We start from the raw sequence: 20,028 nt of genomic DNA on the forward strand, positions 1-20,028 counted from the left end.
ATATCAACATCCTGAGAGATGCCCTAGCTGCAGAAACAAGGGCTTGGGGGAGATGGCATATGCCAGCATCAGCAGCTAATGAAAGCTTTATCAAAGGATCTGGTCTGAGTTTGACACCACTGGGAGGCTTTCTGATGCTGCTCTGGTGGCTGAGTTTTGATTTAGAAACGTTATTAATTCTCTTTAGCTGAAGCAGTTGCAAAGAGAAGCTTGTGGATCAGATCCAGAGTACAAGTTGTATGAATTTAAGTTAATTTGGAGTCCAGAACACTAGCAGGTTAGCTGTGGTTAGTTGGCGAATAGTCTGAGGTACTGACTCCCAGCTCACTGATAGTGATTAAAAAGAATTCATTCATGTTATGACCTATTCACAAAAGCTTCTGTTAACAGGTGAAAGGTCTTGCTGGCTTCAGCAGTTAGTATGGAATAGAAAATTTTATTTTTGAGTAGTTATAAATTATTTTTAGAGGTCTTTATTCTCCACAGGAGTTGATTATTGTTATGAATGCTACTGTTGAAACTTGAAGTTCACAACCTATTTCATTGCTAACTCTTAATGTGACCCCTCTTAGCACAGTGTGATTACCAGTGAACTTTCTCCAAAGGTCTTACTCTTGATGATTCGGGTTCTGTTTTTCTCAACTTCTTTGAGGAGACAATCTGGCTTATAAAATGTTAAGGGAGTTCCTTTTCCAGCTGCTGGTTTCTGGTTCTCTTTGCAACCACACAAGCAGTTGGCTAGCAGAAAATAGAGGGGGCAGGAAGGACATCTCAGTAAGGCAAACAAATAAACAAGGGTGGCAGGGAGGAACTGAAAAAGGGAATGTTCCTATGAAGCCTTTTTTTGGAGACAGCACTGGAGTAAAGTGCATGTCTTTTTACAGTAGATTAACTAACATGCAGTAAACTAATCAGTGCCTAAAATTACTTCACAGTAGGTTCTTTCTGTGTCATGAGAATTAAGTTGATTCATAGTAAGGCACTTAATTCCAAAAGAGGAACATTCTCATGGGATTTTAATGAGTAATAGGTATTTCATATTGGTTAAAAGTACAGGAGTTTAAGTTTACACTATTTTGAAAACTGACTTCTGGAATCAAAAGTAAAAATCTTGGATCCCTTTTAGTAGTTACAATATCTGATTGGAGATTGCTGGCTAAATCTGGACTTGAAACTTGATGTGTTCTTTAATGTCGTTTGAACTACTTTGTTTTATGTCACCTGAGAACATGATATCCTTGTATTTTCTGTGTATCATGTAGAAGTTGATACAGATGAGAACAGCTAAACAGTTGCAGAAATCTACCAAGACATTAGAATAAAAGTTTAAATATTGGTCTGTATTCATGGTGCTTGAGGATTATAAAAGAATAACTGAAGTGTTGGTGCAGTGACTCTACACTGTAATCGTTATATTTCTGTTGTGCGGTTGTTGTGAAACACCTGTCCTGTTATCAGTATGTCAGGTGCCAGACTGCTTTCAGCACTCCTTTTCTGTGGGAGCAGTTATGACTCTTCCATGAGTGAGTGTACAAAAAGGGGGACCTTGGGCTAATTTGGGAATTGGTCTCATTTGGGAATATGTTATTGATAGTAGGCTCTCAGTAAAGACTGTTGCAGAGGACCGTGAAGCACAGAGTTTGTTACCAAGAAATTATCCTAGTCCTAAAAGAAATTAGGCCCTGAATTTTTTTATAAGTTAACTCAGCATTGCATCGTACCCTGAAAGACATTTGCTTATCAAGTATACCTTCTAGACAGATGGATTGAAACCCTTTCAGTTTCTGTGTTGGTCATGGCTTTCATGAAGAGATGGATGTATTCTAGTTTTGTTTTGTACATAGGATGTCTGTGAATAGAGCTAATAAGAAGTGCCAGTGAATATTGCGTAAGAATGCAAAATAGGAAATTCTGTTTAAAAAGTTTTGGTGTTGAAGAAATCTCAGCCTAGTGTACTTCCCCAAATCACATTTCTAGTGCTTAGATTGTAATAGCTGTTTCTGATATCAGACAAATAGAAAAGTGATCATATGAGGTCTAGAATATACAGTACTTATCCCCACGCTTTGCTACTTTAAGCTTTGTGTGTCTGCAAATGAATTGATGAGAGCATGTTGCAGCATATCTAGTGTGGGAGCCAGGGTTTTTTTGGTGCGAGGGGGGGGGCATGTGCTCAATGACTCTAACTTGTTTTGAAGTGATTTTCTCATGATTTTTAAATATTTGAATCTCTCAAGCTGCTGGATGACAGCCCAATCACCTTTTGGTAAGAGAATGCAGATACTAGTGTGCAGAAAAGGCTCAAAACTCACCTTCTTTATTATTATTAATACATGCAAATCAGAGGAGCCCTGCGATCACCCTGGGGAACTTTCTGGCAGATTTGTGACTTCTGTGTGGAAAGTAACGTTTTTATTATTTAAATGCTAAAGAGCCAGCTAGATTATTGTTATTTTCTTAAGTATTCTCAAGGGTGAAGGACCACCGCCTCCCTTAGATCTTGCTTTATGGTGAACTTGCCACTGGCTGCCGCAAGAGAGAAGCCCCAAAGAGGAGATACAAGGACTCCCTGAAACAACATCTCAGCCTTGGCCACATTGATCAACTGGTCTACTCTGGCCTCCAGTCAGGAGGTCTGGAGGCACACCATCTATAACGCTGCTGATGCCTTTGATAAAGCACAGAGGGTCACTCTTGAGGAGACAAGACAACGCAGAAAGAATCGTGTCTTGCAGAATATACCACCTAAGGAGTCTTTCTGCAGTGCCTTTTGCAACTGGACTTATCTATCTCGTATTGACCTTTTTAGCCACCAGCGTGCTTGTAACAAACGTGGGTAGAGCCCTCCGCAGATCTTCGCTTGCGAAGCCTAGCCATGATTAGGCAAAAGGGTTAGCGTTATCTTTTTGAAATAGTTCATAATTGCTTAGGTGAAAAACTCAAAGCAAAGGCAGTGGGAGTAGCTCTGTAGCTGAACAGTGTGTGACAGCCTGCTTTGTGAGCAAAACAAAATTACACAGTGTGAGGAAGTATTTCGTAAAGGGCTGAATGAACCTGTTCTGACAGCCATGGAATTGAAGTATGCGAAATTTCTATGGTGCATTTATGAAGGTGATCACAGTTAGAAGCATAACATAAACTTAGGTTCAAAATGTAGTATTAAAAACAAAAGAAAAATCCACCTTCAGCTTTTCAGAGTTTTGGAGGGCAGTTTAGTTCAGTAGAGCAAATCCTTCCTTAAATTGTCACTTAATATTATAATCTTATTCTGTGCATTTTAACTAGAAACTGCAAGTGACCAAACTACTTTAAAGAGCAGAGCAGGAATTTGAACCGGTCTGAATTAAACCTGTCTCTGATGGAGGGTAAATTCCTTGAAATTTATTAGAGCTGTGCATTGATATGAGTGATTTCAAGAAAACCTAGTATTCACTCATTGTTGGAACACAAGAGGGTAAAAAGGGACAGACTTTGCTAGTACTGATTTCCAGGAAATAGTTCGATGGGTTTTGGCTTTGTTTAAAATATATCCAGCTGGGCTTTTCCTGGAAACCAGTGTTGTGTAGCACATCCTCTCTGAAGCATTACCAGCCTGTTTTAGGCATGGGTAAGCAGCAAGACTAACAATTCTTAATTACCTTGGAATCAATTTCTGCATACCTGATTTAGTATACTGTCTGGTCATACAATGTAGTTAAATCTGCAAAATGCTTATAGGATTTTATAGGCAGAATGAAAATCACTTTCACCTTTCTTCCAGTCTGATTTGCCTGTTGATTACCATGTATGTTTTCTGTTTGGGAGCAACTGTGCACCTGGGGCTGGTAACTCTCTTACATACCTCTTCATACTCTGTAGCTTGCACAGTTAGAACGTGTTTCTAGCATCTGGGGCTTTCGAACACTTGTTTGCAGGAGTATCTCAGGGCTAGTTAGCTGGAGTCTTTTATTCGATGTGTCTTACTGTCTGTATAGCTCACCAGAGGCCTCCTGACAGTATAAAGGCTACCTACAGTTACTGCTGCGCTTTTTCTTGACTCACATAGCAGTGAAATGGAACTGGTCTTTCTGCTTCCTTTCAGGGGCCTGAAATTTGTTGCAATTGTCTACTTGATTTCCATTCAGAGTCAGTTATGTATTATCAGGGAGTGCATTATCTGAATTGCAGATAAGCCCTGCTGGTGCTCATGGCACCATTTGTTAGCTTAGGTGCAATGTTGTGAAAACTTGGCTCTAAATAAAAGCACCATAATCACTTCATTTGCATGTCACTGTGCCCCAAGCTAATGTCTACAAAGCTCTCATTATGACCTTCACTTGTTGTAGTATTAATTTACAGTACAATGAAATAATGCGTTCCCAAATCACCTATGCTAAGGTGTTGCACCCCAAGGGAGAATTTTCTTCTTTCCTTAACTGGCTCTTTCTTGAAATTGCTATGATTTTCAGGTTTCTGGGAGACCACTAGTGTTTAGGTTTCTTCATCAGGCATCACCTCACTAATAAGGGGTGTGTTCTAGGCTTAAATTGTCAGGAATAGAGATATTTGGGATTTTTTAGCCCCATGAATGGAAGAACATGCTGCCATTGCTCCCTCCTTTGGTAACAGTATATCTTTTGCAGTTGTTTCTCGGTGCCTACTCTGAAAATTGCTCAAAAAATCAATTTACTCCTGGAATATTTTTCCTCCAAATGAAACTGTTTAATCCCAGACTGGTACTCTTAGAGTCTGTTAGAAGATGAGAACTTGCTGGAAAAGTAACAAGCTCTGAAGGCCATTTAAAAGCATTAGTGGTTGCTTCCAGCAGTAGGACACTGTTGCAGCAGAGCACTGTGGCTGCGTATGCCAAAAATTTGAAATAGTATGGATTGATAGACTTCATCCCCTCTTCCTCCCCAGATGTTTTTTTCTTGGCTCAGAGCGAAAGCATTAAATTTGCATGTGGAATTCAAGTGGTCTTTTTGCTGTACTGTCTTCTGGAATGCCACACTGTAGAAGGATGGAGGAGGAAAACAAACAAAAAAACCAACCCCTAAAACAACCAGCAGATGATCTGGTCCTGTATGCTGGCTCCAAAAGAGGGCTCTTAAACTCCAAAAGTCAGTATCAGTTTATAAAGACATGATAACCCTACCATTTCTTTTTGCATTCGCAGATGGGTGGGTCGTGAGAACCCCTCGGTGAGGTTAGGATTACTGAGGAAATAGACAATCCAGTTTTGCATTATGCCAAAATAACACTTCCTGCCTGTCCTATTCCAAGGAACTTTCTCAAGAGAGCTATCTAAGGGTTGTTAATTGGAGAGAGGGATGCATGTACAGACGGCAAAGGAGCTGGCGTTATACTGGTGTCTCACTTACAGCCTTTTGCTGTAATTGTACAGCTTGGTACCCCAAAAAACTAAAGCTAGTGTCTCAGACCGTAATTCCCTTACCCTTAATTTGTTCCTTGAATTCTTGTCAACTTTTAAGACATATTTTTTCCTTATCATAATCCATTGGGTTCTACTTCACAGCTAAATTACTTTAAACTTAGTTCTACTGTTGGCTTGAAAGATCATATTCGTGTTACATATACTGATGATGTCAACCTGTTGTGGGTGATTGTCTTTATCTCACCAGTTGAACTTGTTACTCTTCTGGCTTTGTCAGCTTGGGTTGCAGAAGAAAATATGCTCTATCTGATGAATAATCTGAAGTGAGATTGGATTGAATCAACCCAGGCATACCTGCTTGAGTTGGTATAATGACTCGCTTCCAGCCTCCCTCTCCTAGCCAATAACCTTGGCTAAAATATCAATTGTTTCTTGGGTCACGTAGTTGATATACTTGGATAACTATTGCAAAGCTGAATTCTCATGCAGAGATTTCAACAGGAGTTGAAAAGGCATAGAAGGATCTCGGTAGATTATAATTAGACATAACAAGTCTCTCAAGTATTGATCTTCTAGTGTGCCAGTGTTTCTTTTTGATCTCAGTTCCCCCACCCCTCTACAAATAACAGCAGAGGGTTTCTAACAATTGTAGATAATGATTTCTATTTTGTGTCGTGAATTGGGGCAGGAACATGGAAGAAATAATTGCCTTTCTGTGCATCTTAGCTCATAGAAATTTTATTCCCTCTCTCTGTCTTTACTGAGAAAGGACATACTTGTGATTCCTTGGAGGAGTGATCACTAGCTAAATTAGGTTTGTTTTTCCATAACTGTGCCTTTTTGGCATGTCATCGTGCACAGGCAAATCAGAAAGGGGCTTAGGTGCAACTATGTCTGCTTAGAAGTTGGCACTTTTGGGCTAGGTCTTCCCTGTGCAGCTGCTGGTAGGAGGATGCAAAGGGGTTGTTTCTTTACTCCAAACTGCAAGGACCAAGTTGTTAAATCATTAAAATAGAAAGGTAAAGAAAAAAGCACTCCTCCTGCAGGCAAGCATTGTAAGTAACAGTTTGTCAGTGCCCATTTGTTTGTGTTTTTATTAAAAATCTGCCATAAATGCTCCCAGTATTGCTTCAGTGTCACAAATGTCTGACGCTGTAGTATTTGGTCAGACTGATATTCTGTCTTGATCATACTGTCACCAAAAATAAAATGCTTGTCAACATGTTTGCATTTTTCTTGTGAAAAACAGGAAGAAATGCTCTGCTGGCTCTTAACTTTGTCATAAATTCTACTTTTTCCTTTTGTAGATTATTAAAGAGCCTTTTTTTTTTCCACCAGAAGCAAATGAATTGTGCATTCTTATCACTACTGAATGTCAAACTTTCTTGAATTGAATAGTAAAAAGGAAATCTTGTGACTTTGGAGCCAGAAAAAAATGTTCTTAAGTGTTCAGATGTCCTTGCTGCCACAGTTAGTTTGACATTCTTGTGTTATCCATTCAAGGCAGTCACTTATTTTTCCTGAAAAACGTTGGAAGGGAAGCTAAAATTCAGGAAATGCTCATTCATAAAAATCATATGGGACTTCAGTGCTGATAAGCTGTGCAGAAGAGAGGTGCCATGATGTAGGTTACTAGCTTCTATTCAGAACAAAAAATTGTGGAAATTTCTAAGGGTAGCATGTATAATAATGCTAGTGCTGCTATATTAAATGCATTTCTTATGCACTGAATGAAATACGGAAGAGTACCTCAGTTTTCAAAGTCTTTGTGTAGTCAGTAGAGCAATGCATACTGTTTGATGCCAAAAAGCAATTGCATGTTCTCTTGCTCTGCTTAACTCTGAAGGTTGGATACACCTCTCTTGTAAAGATTATATGCCCAAACATTTTGAGAAGGGAGCTATTTTATGTTTCAAGTTTTCTTTATTTTTTTTTTCATTACACCAGAATGACAGAAAAGACTTATTCCTCTATTCTTAGTTTGCTGTGATACGTATTTTCCTTTTACTTTGAGTGCTTTTGATGTGTTTCAGGATTTTGTCCCATTATACCAGGACTTTGAAAATTTCTACAACAGAAACCTCTACATGCGTATTCGGGACAGCTGGAACCGTCCAATCTGCAGTGTGCCAGGGGCCAAAGTGGACATGATGGAGAGAGTTTCCCATGACTATAACTGGACATTCACGTGAGTCAAAATTTAAGAAAACACTTGCAACACCTGTCTTGAAATAGAGGGTCTGTAAGAGCAAGTTGCAATCTGTGACGCTAAAGAGCAATGAATTACGTTTGGTTTGAGCTTTCCAGCATTTTGAATCAATGAATTTTGTTCTTCTGAAACACATTTGGCCTCCAATGTGATAATTTGTATATAATCTTTTTTCTACCTACTAAGGTTCCTGACTGTTAAGATTTCATGTGCATAGATCTGTAATAAAATTGATAGCTTTGTGCATGGTGAACAGAACCTGCAGTAGATACTTTGGATTGCACTGCTACTTGTGACTTTGTGTTTATTTAGAATGAATTCTGACACTTAAAGTAAATACTGCTGCCTGAACTGAATTTAACATGATTGTTTTGAGTCAGAACTGAAATAGTCTGTAGAAACAAAATCAGAAATACAAGGAAAAGATTTTTACAGATTGGAAATGACGTATCACAAGTTCGATGTGAAGAGGTTTGCAGCACAGTACTTGGTGAAACAAGTTATGTCTCTCCTTGGCTTTCAAGGGTAAAAGAATTAAAACTTTTTTTTCCGCTTCTTCCTTAATCTCCTTGTCACGTAATGTTAGCACAGCAATGCCAGATGTGTTTCCTTTCTGTGGTTAGAGGATATCCCGCCTGAGGGGGCTGCCAAGTTAATTGATCTAGAGATGTTATTTTGTAACTGAAAGAAAAGCTGTATATTTCTGGAATGGAGGGGGAAACATGTCAGAGAAACAACAAATGGTTTGAGAAACCTCAAGGAATTTTGTATATGATAGCAAATTCGCCTTTAAATGCAAACTCTTCTAGGAATTAATTTGAGACTGCAAGATAGGGAAAGAAGCTTTTTCACTGATTGTTGCAGTTTGATGATGAGTGGCAGTACTGAAATAATTTAATGGTTGATTCTATTGATTTTTAACATTTCAGTGTATAGTCTAAGAAAGTAAAAGAATGATCTTCTGGTGTAATTATTTTTTTTAATTTTGGGTGTCCTAACTTGTGGTGTTTTTAAAACACAGGTACACAGGGAGAGTGATAAAAGACATTATTAATATGGGTTCCTACAACTACCTTGGATTTGCACAGAATGCTGGGGCTTGCCAAGAAGCAGCAGCTAAAGTTCTGTCCCAGTATGGAGCTGGGGTGTGCAGCACTAGGCAGGAGATGGGTAAGTTGGAAGAAGATAGTATGTTCCCCGAATCTATGTTTCAAAGTCTGTAATCTCAGTACCTGTAATTGCAGGACTTTGACACATTAGCTGTTCCAGCACTGAACTTTAGACTGACCAATAAAGAAGCTTTTACTTCATTGAAAACAAATTGACTTCCTGGGTTTAGTTTATATTGCACATTACATATACTTATGTTTTCATACATATTTTTTTTCTTTCAGTGTTCCCTTATGGGCCTTTGAATAAAGAGTAGCTTGGTTGGTGGAAATCCTTCTTGTAGAAGTTAGCAATAGCAAAAGCTTTTCCTCACTCTGAATTTCTAATTTTTTTATGTGCAGGAAACTTGGACAAGCATGAGGAGCTGGAAAAGCTAGTTGCCAGGTTCCTAGGTGTGGAATCTGCAATGGCGTATGGAATGGGGTTTGCAACCAACTCTATGAACATTCCTGCTTTAGTTGGCAAGGTATGGCTTAAGTCATGGACAAAAGCTCATCTAACAAAGACTCTACTGGTTAATTTTTCTAAAAGCTGCTTGTTTGCTTTTGTTTTTCTTCAGTGGCAACCCCTGCAGATATTCTCTATAGAAACTATAGGTCTGACCTTTGCCAAAAATCTCTTTGAGAAACAGCATCCATGGGACCAGCAGCAGCCCAGAACTTGCTATCTGTCTGGGAGAGAGCCTAACATATTAAGGCTTGCTTCCTCAGGCTACTCATTGGTTTGTGAAATTGTGGCTGATTAACAAGCTGATTGGCTGAAGGTATTTTGATGCTTTTGAGACACTAAGAAGTGACTGTGTCAGATAAGCTGAATTGCATGTTTGTACATAGGGAATTTATTATCTTTGAGTAAGAGCTGAAAAATCCTCCCTTTGAAGGAGCAAAATCGTCATACAGAAGTTATTTGAGAGAAACAAGGTCAACTGTAAGGACTCATTTCTACTGTGTGACCCATAAAACCGTAGACAGTGCAGTCTGTGTCCAGAATCTCCAACTATGCTTTTTTAGTTATTGGAAAATGAAATGGAAGAGAACTTTTTGTTTGTATCTTCTGATGCAAAATATGTTTTCTCTTAGCTCCTCTGTGAAGTAAAATACTGCAAGTACTAGAACTCTCTTTTGAAAATAATACTGCGAGAATTAGAACTCTCTTTTGAAAATAATTCACTGTCGGCCTAATACTACTAGTCTATAGGAATTCTTTGTCTCTGCCTATTTTCCTTCTATTTAATTTATTTATTTTTCCATTTCCTGAGATCACTTTGTAAATTCTTCCATTTGTGATATCTACAGATTATAAATTTTCTGCCTTGTTCTTCCTGGCAACTCTTCTTCCTGGGAATTCCCTTTTGGATTAGATGAAGTGTCTTCCTCCATGCTATGCTTTTTTGTAACAATGTAGCAGTACTGTCTACATAACACGTCTTTTCTTTTGGTCTGTTAAGTTTTAAATATCAATTGCTTTCCATAACAATAAAAAGTTTGGAGTCTGATGCCAGAGAGAAATTCATTGCTTCAAATCTGGTCTTTCTGGAGTCAAATACCTCTGCAGTGCTATGAATCTGAGCAACATGTGTTACTTCTGACATGTCTTTTACTTGCATTTTTTGGCTGTTTGTCTTTCCACATCTCTTCAGTTTTCTGTTCAGCAGAAAAATGATTAATGATTTCTATGAGACTTTTAAGATTCAGAACACACTGTCAGATTCAAGTAGATTGCTGACTGTTGTAAGTCAGTACAAATTAGCCATTACTGCAAAGTTACTCCATCTTTTTCTCTGTGTATATGAAGCCCACTGTATATCTTCAATACCATATGAAAATAACCTTTCTCAGATCCTGAGTTTTCACATTTGAACTTCAACAGGCTTTTACAACCACTGAGAAAATCTGAACACTAAATTTCATGGCATGTAACATACCTGTTTTCATGCACCTCACTTATACATTTACTAAACCCACTCTTTTCATAAATGGGTACAGCAGTCTGTACTGTGTTAGTCATGAGGATACTTAGTTTTCGTGCACTTGAAATAAAGAAGTAAGAAGCTTCTGTCTCATAACACTTCAAGTGCCCTTATACTCAAGTATATATGCCCTTATACTCCAAACAGGAGATGCACTCTTCTGAAGAAAAGAGTTCCTGTCAAATGAGCCATTTTGAAGTTCCGAATGTTCACTGAATGATTTTTTTGCCTGCCTGAAGTTGCTTCTCACTGCACATTTGATTTCTTCATTGGGTGCAAATAAGGACTCACATAAAACCTGAATTCTGACACCACCCAGTACACAATTAAGTGTGTGCACAACCTGTTTGGCAATGCTTTGATAGAGTCCTCAGTAAAGCTCAGAGATTCCCAGGCTTGATTAGACTTGTGGGTGCTTTTTTTTTTAATTTTTTTGAACTACTGTTTGTGTCTCTCTGCATGTCCTACGTACATTTTCAATTGCAAAGCTGCTTGCAACATGAATTTTTGGAGCTTTGGCAAATATAATCAGTAATGGCATCTGCATTTAACCAGAAGGAGTTTCTTTGACAGTCACAGATATGTGTGAAGTTAATAATTATTTATATTGTATTTGGACACCTATATTGCAACTTAGAATCATAGAATCAACCAGTTTGGAAGGGTCCTCTGAGATCATCAAGTCCAACCCTTGATCCACTACCACTGTGGTTACTAGACCATGGCACTAAGTGCCACATCCAGTCTCATCATAAAAACCTCCAGGGACGGAGAATCCACCACTTCCTTGGGCAGCCCATTCCAATGTCTAATTACCCTCTCTGTAAAGAATTTCTTCCTAATATCTAACCTAAACCTCCCCTGGCACAGCATAAGACCACACCCTCTTGTCTTGCTGACAGCTGCCTGGGAGAAGAGACCAACTCCTCACAAGTAGCTGTAGAGAGTGATGAGGTCTCCCTTGAGCCTCTCCAGGCTGAACAACTCCAGCTCCCTCAGCCTCTCCTCATAGGACTTGTGCTCCAGTCCCTTCACCAGCCTCGTTGCTCTTCTCTGGACCTGCTCCAGCACCTCAATATCCTTCCTGAACTGAGGGGCCCAGAACTGGACACAGTACTCCAGGTACTCACCAGCGCTGAGTACAGGGGAAGAATCACTTCCCTGGACCTGTTGGCCACACTGTTCCTGATCCAGGCCAGGATGCCATTGGCCTTCTTGGCCACCTGAGCACACTGCTGGCTCATGTTCAGCTTCCTGTCAATCCAAACTCCCAGGTCCCTCTCTGCCTGGCTGCTCTCCAGCCTGTAGTGCTGCCTGGGGTTGTGGTGGCCAAAGTGGAGGACCTGGCACTGGCCTTGTTGAACCTCATCCCATTGGAATCAGCCCAACTCTCCAACCTATCCAGGTCCCTCTGCAGAGCCCTCCTGCCTCCCAGCTGATTGACACTCGCCCCCAACTTAGTGTTATCTGCAAATTTGCTGGTGGTGGACTCAATCCCCTCATCTAAATCATCAATAAAGATATTAAACAGAACTGGGCCCAACACTGATCCCTGGGAGACACCATTAGTGACCAGCTGCCAACTGGATGCAGCCCCGTTCACCACCACTCTCTGGGCCCGGCCCTCCAGCCAGTTCCTGACCCAGCACAGTGCCCCTGTCCAAGCCATGGGCTGCCAGCTTTTTCAGGAGTATGCTGTGGGAGATGATGTCAAAGGCTGTGCTGAAGTCCAGGTAGACACATCCACAGCCTTCCCCTCATCCACCAGGCAGGTCACCTGATCATAAAAGGAGATCAGGTTGGTCAGACAGGACCTACCCTTCCTAAACCCGTGCTGGCTGGGTCTGATCCCTTGTCCATCCTGTAGGTGCTGTGTGATTGCACTTAGTTAGCTTAGAACAAGCTACTGCAATATGGTTGCTCACATAGATGTAACACTGGACAACCTGTTCCATTTCTGCTCTGTGAAATTCTGAAGCACTTGGTTTATATTGCTACTAAATCCTCTTTTAATAACAACAAATACAACTTGGCTATCCTAGATCCATCTCTACCCCGTAATTTGATCAGCATTAGTCAGCAAAAGGAATTCAAAAGCTTCATCAGCATTACTTAGTTGATATTTATTCACTATGCTTTGTTAACAGCAGTTTCTACTAAGCAGATACTGGAAATGGATATAGTTGGTGTAGACTGAAAGTTGTGTTTTAGCACTGTTAAAGCATCACTAAAAACAGGTCTTTCTGCATCTGGCAGTTTTCTGCAACAGAGACCTTCTATTCACTACCAAGTTGTCAGCTGCCTAGTACAGTCACTGCCAATAATGCTGAGTTTAGACCCCAGATAATATGAAATTTGAGGATTACTTAGTCAGTAGTCACTCTGAAACTTGCCTGTTTTAGAGTAAGTGTCATTAATATAGTTATTTTAACTAGCTAATCACACCATTCTCTACTGTCTTTAGCACAGAGCTTTTTGTCATAGCTCTGGACTGAGAGAGTCTAGACAATTAAATTAGAGCAATGATGCTTGAAGGATCTTTTTTTGGTTGTAAGAAAGCAAATTAATTTCCATGTACAGGTGGGTTGTGAAATTAAGTGCTCAGGACTGAGTTACACAATTCATATATGTAGCACTCTGTGGTAAAATGTGGCATTCACTTCAGTTTCCTTGTCTGCCTTGTAGGATGCAGTGGTAAGTCTGGTATTCACTGACATATGTTTTTCTAGATCCCAGTAGTGTTATCTCCAGTTACTGTTAGCCTTCTCCCAGATGCTCTCTCAAATGTAAATTTGCTGATAAATGCAACTGAAGTCTTATCATTGGAGTAGCAGCACTCAGTTTTACATATGAACATCAGTGATTGCTGTGCTGTACCAGTTGCCTATGTGATCCTTTGCCCTTTCTCTAGAGGCAGACATTACTAGACTCTTTACTATTTGTTCAGTTTCAAATTAATTTGTTTATAATTGAACGTCGTCTTCTGTTAGTGGCAGATTGTAAACGTCCAAAAACTAGACGATCCCAGTTTGGGGGTAAAAACTGGAATCTTTATTGAACATGGGAAATGCTATTTAAGGGTCTCGGGGGCAGAACATGCTAATGAGGAGGCCGGGTTATGCCAACTAGGGGAATACCCAATTGATTAGCATTTCCAGTAACAAGGATTACATATGGGGGAAAAATGGTTAATATTTCCCGCAACAAGGATTACAAGGGAAGGGAGAAAACAAAAGAGCTCCTGCATGGACCCATAGCATTATCACACAGTCTTTCCATGTCCTGCTGCAGGAGACAGGATGAATCAACACGGATGAATATCAATGGATCTTGTCTGGTCTTTAGATGGTGGGATTTCCCTCAGCCCCTGTGGCCCACAGCCTGTTACATAATCCTATAAATTCGTTTTCTGCTGATAGCAGAGTTTCGGATTGCCACAGCAGATGAAAAGAGGCTGCTCGTTAATTTGTTAAACCTACTTTCTCCACCAAAAGCTTGTCCTTTTTTTTTATGGAGAAACTTCTTCTAGACTTGTAATCTCTTCTTCCTTTTTTTTTAATGTATCACTTTTTCTACTTTCTACCATTTAAGAAGTATGCACTTATTGGATTTTCATATTTGGGTTTTCTCATACAGTAGTGTTTGACAGCAGTGGCCTCTGATGTAATATACATACTCTTTGTCTGGTATAGTAGTTCGAAGAGCAAATGCTAGTTGAAGATTTTCATATTTCTTATGCCAAAGTCTCTGAAATATGCCATGTTTGTAGCAGCAGTATGAACACTTGACATTTGCTGCAGTTTCCAGGAAAAACCAGTCTTGAGCTTTCTCAGGATGTAGAATGTTCCTAGGTTCATTGCCATTCTACTGTAAAATTTTCTTTATTATGGAGAAAATAGTCCTATTGTCTGTGACACCTTGTGTAACTATAGGCAATGCTTTTCACAGTCCTTTCTAGTAACTCCCATTGCAGAGAAGAAATCTTGATTCTTCCCTCCACCAATGGTTATCAGACAAGCATAGAATGAGCAAGTGTTAGTGGTAAATCTTCAGCATCTTGACGTGCTTTCTGGATTTTTAACTGAACAAAGTCACTTCTAGAGTTGCAGAACACTTGCATAGTAATTGAAATGGGTCAAGGTTATTTAGTAATATTGTTGTTCCCTTACATATTAATCCTCAAATATGCATTCCTGTAGTCCACAGTGATAACACTGTGATTAAATGTTCAGCATATCAATTATTAACCTGGAATCATCACTGCTCTAAAAACAGGCCTATCCTGTTTTAATATTTGTCCAAGAATTTATCGTCCCTTTTTTGAAAAAGCAAACAAATTCAATGTCATATTTAATGGCTTCAGAAAACTTCTCAATTTCATTATACAATTTTGTTTTCCACCTCCTGTCTCTTTTATATTACCTCCGTCTACACGTGGGTTTAGTAAGTGGTTGCCTGCTAATGTAAGAAATAGTGCAACTTTGATAAGGCCTTTAATCTAGGACTTTGGTGGCCTGTTTCTTAGCACCACCCTACACTTGCTGAGTGAACTGGGGCAAGCTTCTCTGCTCTCTGTTTTACTTGACTGAGTAGGAGCATGAGTACTCATCATCAGCATGAGATATTCAGGCAGGTTCAGCTGCTGCACTTCTGGGAAAGGTGAGACTTAAGTGGTTCTTTCAGTTAAGAGCAGTTGTATATTTTTATTTGCCATACTAAGGCTGCAAATTTTGTCTTAGCAAGTCTTACCTGGACTAGCTACATTTATGTTGGATTTTTTTTTCCTTAAATGATCTGTAAGCAGTTCAGAGCTGAAAGGTGTTATATGCTTGGCTGTGAAACATAACCTTTTCAATATCTTCCTCTTTCCCCTTCTAATTCAGGGCTGTCTGATTTTGAGTGATGAACTGAATCATGCATCACTAGTGCTTGGAGCAAGACTGTCAGGAGCAACTATTCGAATCTTTAAGCACAACAGTAAGTACCAGATGGTGGACTCTGCCTTTTTGCAGGTGCTGTAGATAGGATACACGCTCTTGTGTCTTCTAATAGCTGGAAATCCAATTTCATGCAAAGAAATCAATTGCTGGCTACCAGAAAGGTCAGGAGACTGCTGCTACTGAAAATTTAATCATCCTGTATTGGATATTTTTTTATATATTCAGTCCCAACTAATAACACTTTTATCCTGAGGCTGTTCTGGCTTACATCTTCTGTATATGAAGAGAAACGTGCTACCCTTCGGCAGGTGTAGGGGCACTGGTGTTTTAACATAGCTTCTTGTTACTTGGATAGCTCAGCATGGTTAAACTATTCAAAGAGTCCGTGTCACATAATAATGCAATCTTGTAGGGGTCTAGGTTACAATTTGGGGGATAAGAAAGTTTAAATTTAGAACCAGATGCCAACGTTATCCTACAGTAACAAAAGCTTATGGTTGCAGATGTCCTAGCTAAACTACACAGTCATGAATTGGTACAATGTAGTACTAAAGGAATTTTTGGGATGTGAAGTGTAGATTAATTTCACTGAGTTACTTGCTTTAAGTATTGTTTCTGAAATACACAGATTTTTTTACTTTCCTAATTTCATCTTCCTCCAAATGAGGTATTTATAATAACTTTCACATTAAAGATACCTAGGATTTCCTTCCCTTACTCTCAGTGAATGAGGCACCAGTTGTCCTTGATTAATAAAACCACTACCTTCATTCTTCAGCTACTCCTAATACTCTTTATAGTGTCAGTCTCTGAGATCATGATGACTCTTGCTCTCTTTGAAGTGTGTGGTGGTGACAGCAAAGCTTGCGTGGCTGCAATTATTCTTCTTTCTTTGTCCTACTTGGTAGTGGATTCTCTGCTGTGTTTACTGTTTCTTTTGTGTTCTCTCTTTCTTGTTGTCTATCATTTGAATAATTGTCTTTACAAAAATGTAGAGCTTATTATAACATTAGTAATTTTTTTCTTAATCCTTCATAAATCTTGGTTGCTGAGCAAGATCACAAAAGCTTTGCATTCTACTTCTGCATTTGTATAGGCATACTTCTGAACATTGCATCTGTTTCCAGAATTTCAAAGATCACTGGTTAGAACATAGTTCTGGCTATGAGTAGAAGGACTTAGAAGCTCTGCTCTGATGAAGAATAGATGATCTGTGGGAATGGGATACAAACTAGCAGTGGTGAGATTGGGGAAAATTCTAGAAAAATTATAGATGGTGGGGTTCTGTGAAAGAGAATGGAATGGTAGATTAGAATTAGAAGGCAAAATGCAAACAATGGTCTTGGCTTGTCAAGATGATGTTCAGTTTATATTTCTGTATGTGTTCTCAGTCCTACTCTTGTTATACTCTGTGCTGCCTTAGTTAACTTGATTTCCCTGAGAGATGAATGGCTTTATTCATATTCTACTTTTTAGAAATTACAAGAGGGGGAAATGAAAAATCCGCCTTAAAATCCTTGTTCAATGTTTTTATTTTTTCCTGCCTCATTCTGTAATTTGTCCTTTTTATTAAGGTCAGACCTAGTTCCCAGTCTTTCCCTCTTTCTTGAGAGGTCAGAGCAGACATCTATTTTCCGTTGTTCTCCCTAACTGCACTAAACTCATCTTTTCTTCATTGGGAGATTTTTTGGAGACAGGGACTATGCTGCTTTCTTCATTGACTTTTTCTGAACACTAGCTGTCCTTTAACGGTCTATTAACTGACCTACTTTGCTGTATAATTTCTAGCCTAGTTCTAGTTCACCAGCTGCTCTTGCTGCTACAACTGCCCTAGTCTACCAGTTCTCTTTTCATGATTAATTGTGTTCTTTTTCATGCCCTAGTGTTTATATCTGTCTCTACTCAGCACTTTGGGTTTTACATTTTGATAATCCCATCTCCACTCCTTTCCTCAAAGATTTTTTTTCAGGACTGATTTCATGTCTATTTATTTGTTCACATTATTTAGATCTTTTAGGATTGTGTCAAGGGTTTGTAGCCAAAGCTAGTATGGTTTCAGAATACATTGCTACTAACAGCTTCATCTGTCTGGTTTCTGATATGCTGAACACTGTTCTCTTTCCTGCACTGGTGGTTCTCTTTTCTTTCTTTTATGTTTTTGGTTTAGAAGCTTTGTGTTCCACACCTCTAATCCCTTCAATTTTAAATGAAGGAATATAAAAGTATACTGCCCCACTTCTCTTTATGCACTTTGATCTATCTTTTACTTATCTGTAGTTGATTATCCTTGACCTTGCTTGTTCTTTTTTTAATTATTTCTATCCACAAGGACATTCTTACTATCTAAATGGTTTTCTCTTTTCATCAAAATGAGATATTCTTTTTTCTTTGCCACCTCCCCCCCATTTCCTGGTTTGTGCCTAATGCTCTAACTTATGCTTTTAGCATAGGATTATGAAATTCTTCCTTGGAGTTCATAGTCACCCACTCCCTTCAATCTCATCCATGGGCCCGCAGCTAGACGAAGCCTGTGCTTGTTGAGTATATGGTCTGTCCTCCATGCTGGAGCAGTTTGTGCATTTCTGGAATATTGCTGTCTTTAGTCATGTCAAAGCTCAAGCTAGCTGTTTTGGTACCATTTAACAGTAATTTCTGGTGCAGATATGCAAAGCCTGGAGAAGCTGCTCAAAGATGCTATTGTGCATGGGCAACCTCGTACACGGAGGCCCTGGAAAAAAATTCTTATCTTGGTGGAAGGAATATACAGGTACAAACTATTCTTTATATTCCTAAGACCCTCCACATGAGATCTAGATGCTTAGTGTTTGGGTTTCTTTGCCAAATCAGACTATGAATGTTGTCACTTCATAGTTATTTCATTAATCTCATCTGTGAATTAAATTATGCTATGTTGGTCTCACATCCTGGATTTTCTGTTGCTAGAACTGTAGCTGCACCTGGTGCTATCACAATGCTTCCCACATCTTGATTAGATTATAGAAATTAAATAATCAAACCTGATTATTTATATCAGAACTGTGATCTTAAATTGCTTGTCCATTCCATTCTTTCTGTGCTCACTAGATGATGCTAATGTGAATGGAATTGCACAAGTATAATTTTTTTGCTGAGAGTGAGTAGGAGCATGTAGTAGTCATAGCTGTGTTAGGCATTTAAATCATAGTGACTTTCAGCACAAAATGGGGTGCTTTGGAGTGCTACTAATGTTCTTAAAAACAACAGGTAAGTAGATCTCAGATCAGAATACTGACATAAGGGTGGAAGTAAAATTGAGATAATTAATTTATAAAGTTGTCACTGAACACATTCCTGTGCTTACTGTTGCTTCTGCTTATTTAGTCTGTATGTCAGCATCCCAGAGATGTTGAACAGGTAGAAACTAGAACTCTGGGCCCCAGGTGCAAGGAGGAGAGGTGCATCTCTGCAGAACGTGATGTTTCTAGCAAATTTTAAGTGTTCATAATTGCTGAAAAAGTGAAGAAATGAAAGCATAGTGACTTCAGGCTCTATAAGGTGGTTGTCCCAACCATTAAATCAACTTACACTGAATTTTTGTTTCTCAACAGCATGGAGGGATCCATAGTGCGTTTGCCTGAAGTGATTGCCCTTAAGAAGAAGTACAAATCCTATCTGTACCTTGATGAAGCTCACAGTATAGGTGCCCTGGGTCCCAGTGGCCGGGGTGTAGTGGAGTATTTTGGACTCAATCCTGAAGATGTGGATGTTATGATGGGAACATTCACCAAAAGCTTTGGAGCTGCAGGAGGATACATTGGGGGCAAAAAGGTAAAGAGCTGGAAATCACATGACTATTTTGGGCAGGTGGTGGAGTCCTTCATTAAGCATTTCAAAGTTATTCTATTTCTCAAGTACCCTAATTGTCCATTTGTTTCATAAATTTACATACTGTCTAATAATGTGAAAATCTCTGCAGGGCAGAAGAGTCTAGTCTAGTAAAATACCTCATAATTGTTTAGATCTCACATGGTCAGTGATGATCTCAGTTTGCAGAATGTACAGTAGTGATGTAATGTCTTTCTAGGAACTGCTAGGAGCTAACAAGCAGGGATTTGTTGAAGTTATTTTTAATGAGACTTGCAGGAAAAATACCAAAAGCTGAAGTTTTTCGTGTGTTGAGAGGAAAAATCCCCTTCTTAGGTTAGTCTAGTAGAATTGATTCCCCCTAGACACAAACAGTTTGCTTTCTAAAAAGACACTTCTTCCCTTTTGTTTTTTTGGTTGATTGGGTTGGGGTTTTTTGTTTAGGTGTTTTGTTTGCTTGGGGGTTTTGGGTTTTTTTTTGACTACTGTCCCTTTTTTTTCTTGGAAAGTACAGCTAGAAAGT

At 39.2% G+C, this 20,028-nt stretch overlaps 1 protein-coding gene across 1 annotated transcript in view; it reads left to right on the forward strand.

Moving 5' to 3' along the window:
* SPTLC2 (serine palmitoyltransferase long chain base subunit 2) overlaps positions 1-20,028 on the forward strand; it is a 74,840-nt gene that overhangs the window by 11,205 nt on the left and 43,607 nt on the right. The window contains exons 3-8 of the mRNA XM_051806370.1: positions 7,408-7,562; positions 8,605-8,753; positions 9,095-9,219; positions 15,606-15,699; positions 18,324-18,429; positions 19,250-19,469. Coding sequence (XP_051662330.1) covers positions 7,408-7,562; positions 8,605-8,753; positions 9,095-9,219; positions 15,606-15,699; positions 18,324-18,429; positions 19,250-19,469 — 849 coding nt within the window. The remainder of the gene's footprint in view (positions 1-7,407; positions 7,563-8,604; positions 8,754-9,094; positions 9,220-15,605; positions 15,700-18,323; positions 18,430-19,249; positions 19,470-20,028) is intronic.

The sequence above is a fragment of the Manacus candei genome, unplaced genomic scaffold, assembly GCF_025592945.1.
Source record: "Manacus candei isolate 608988 ecotype Guabito, Panama unplaced genomic scaffold, ASM2559294v1 h1tg000067l, whole genome shotgun sequence".
Taxonomy (NCBI): Eukaryota; Metazoa; Chordata; class Aves; order Passeriformes; family Pipridae; genus Manacus; species Manacus candei.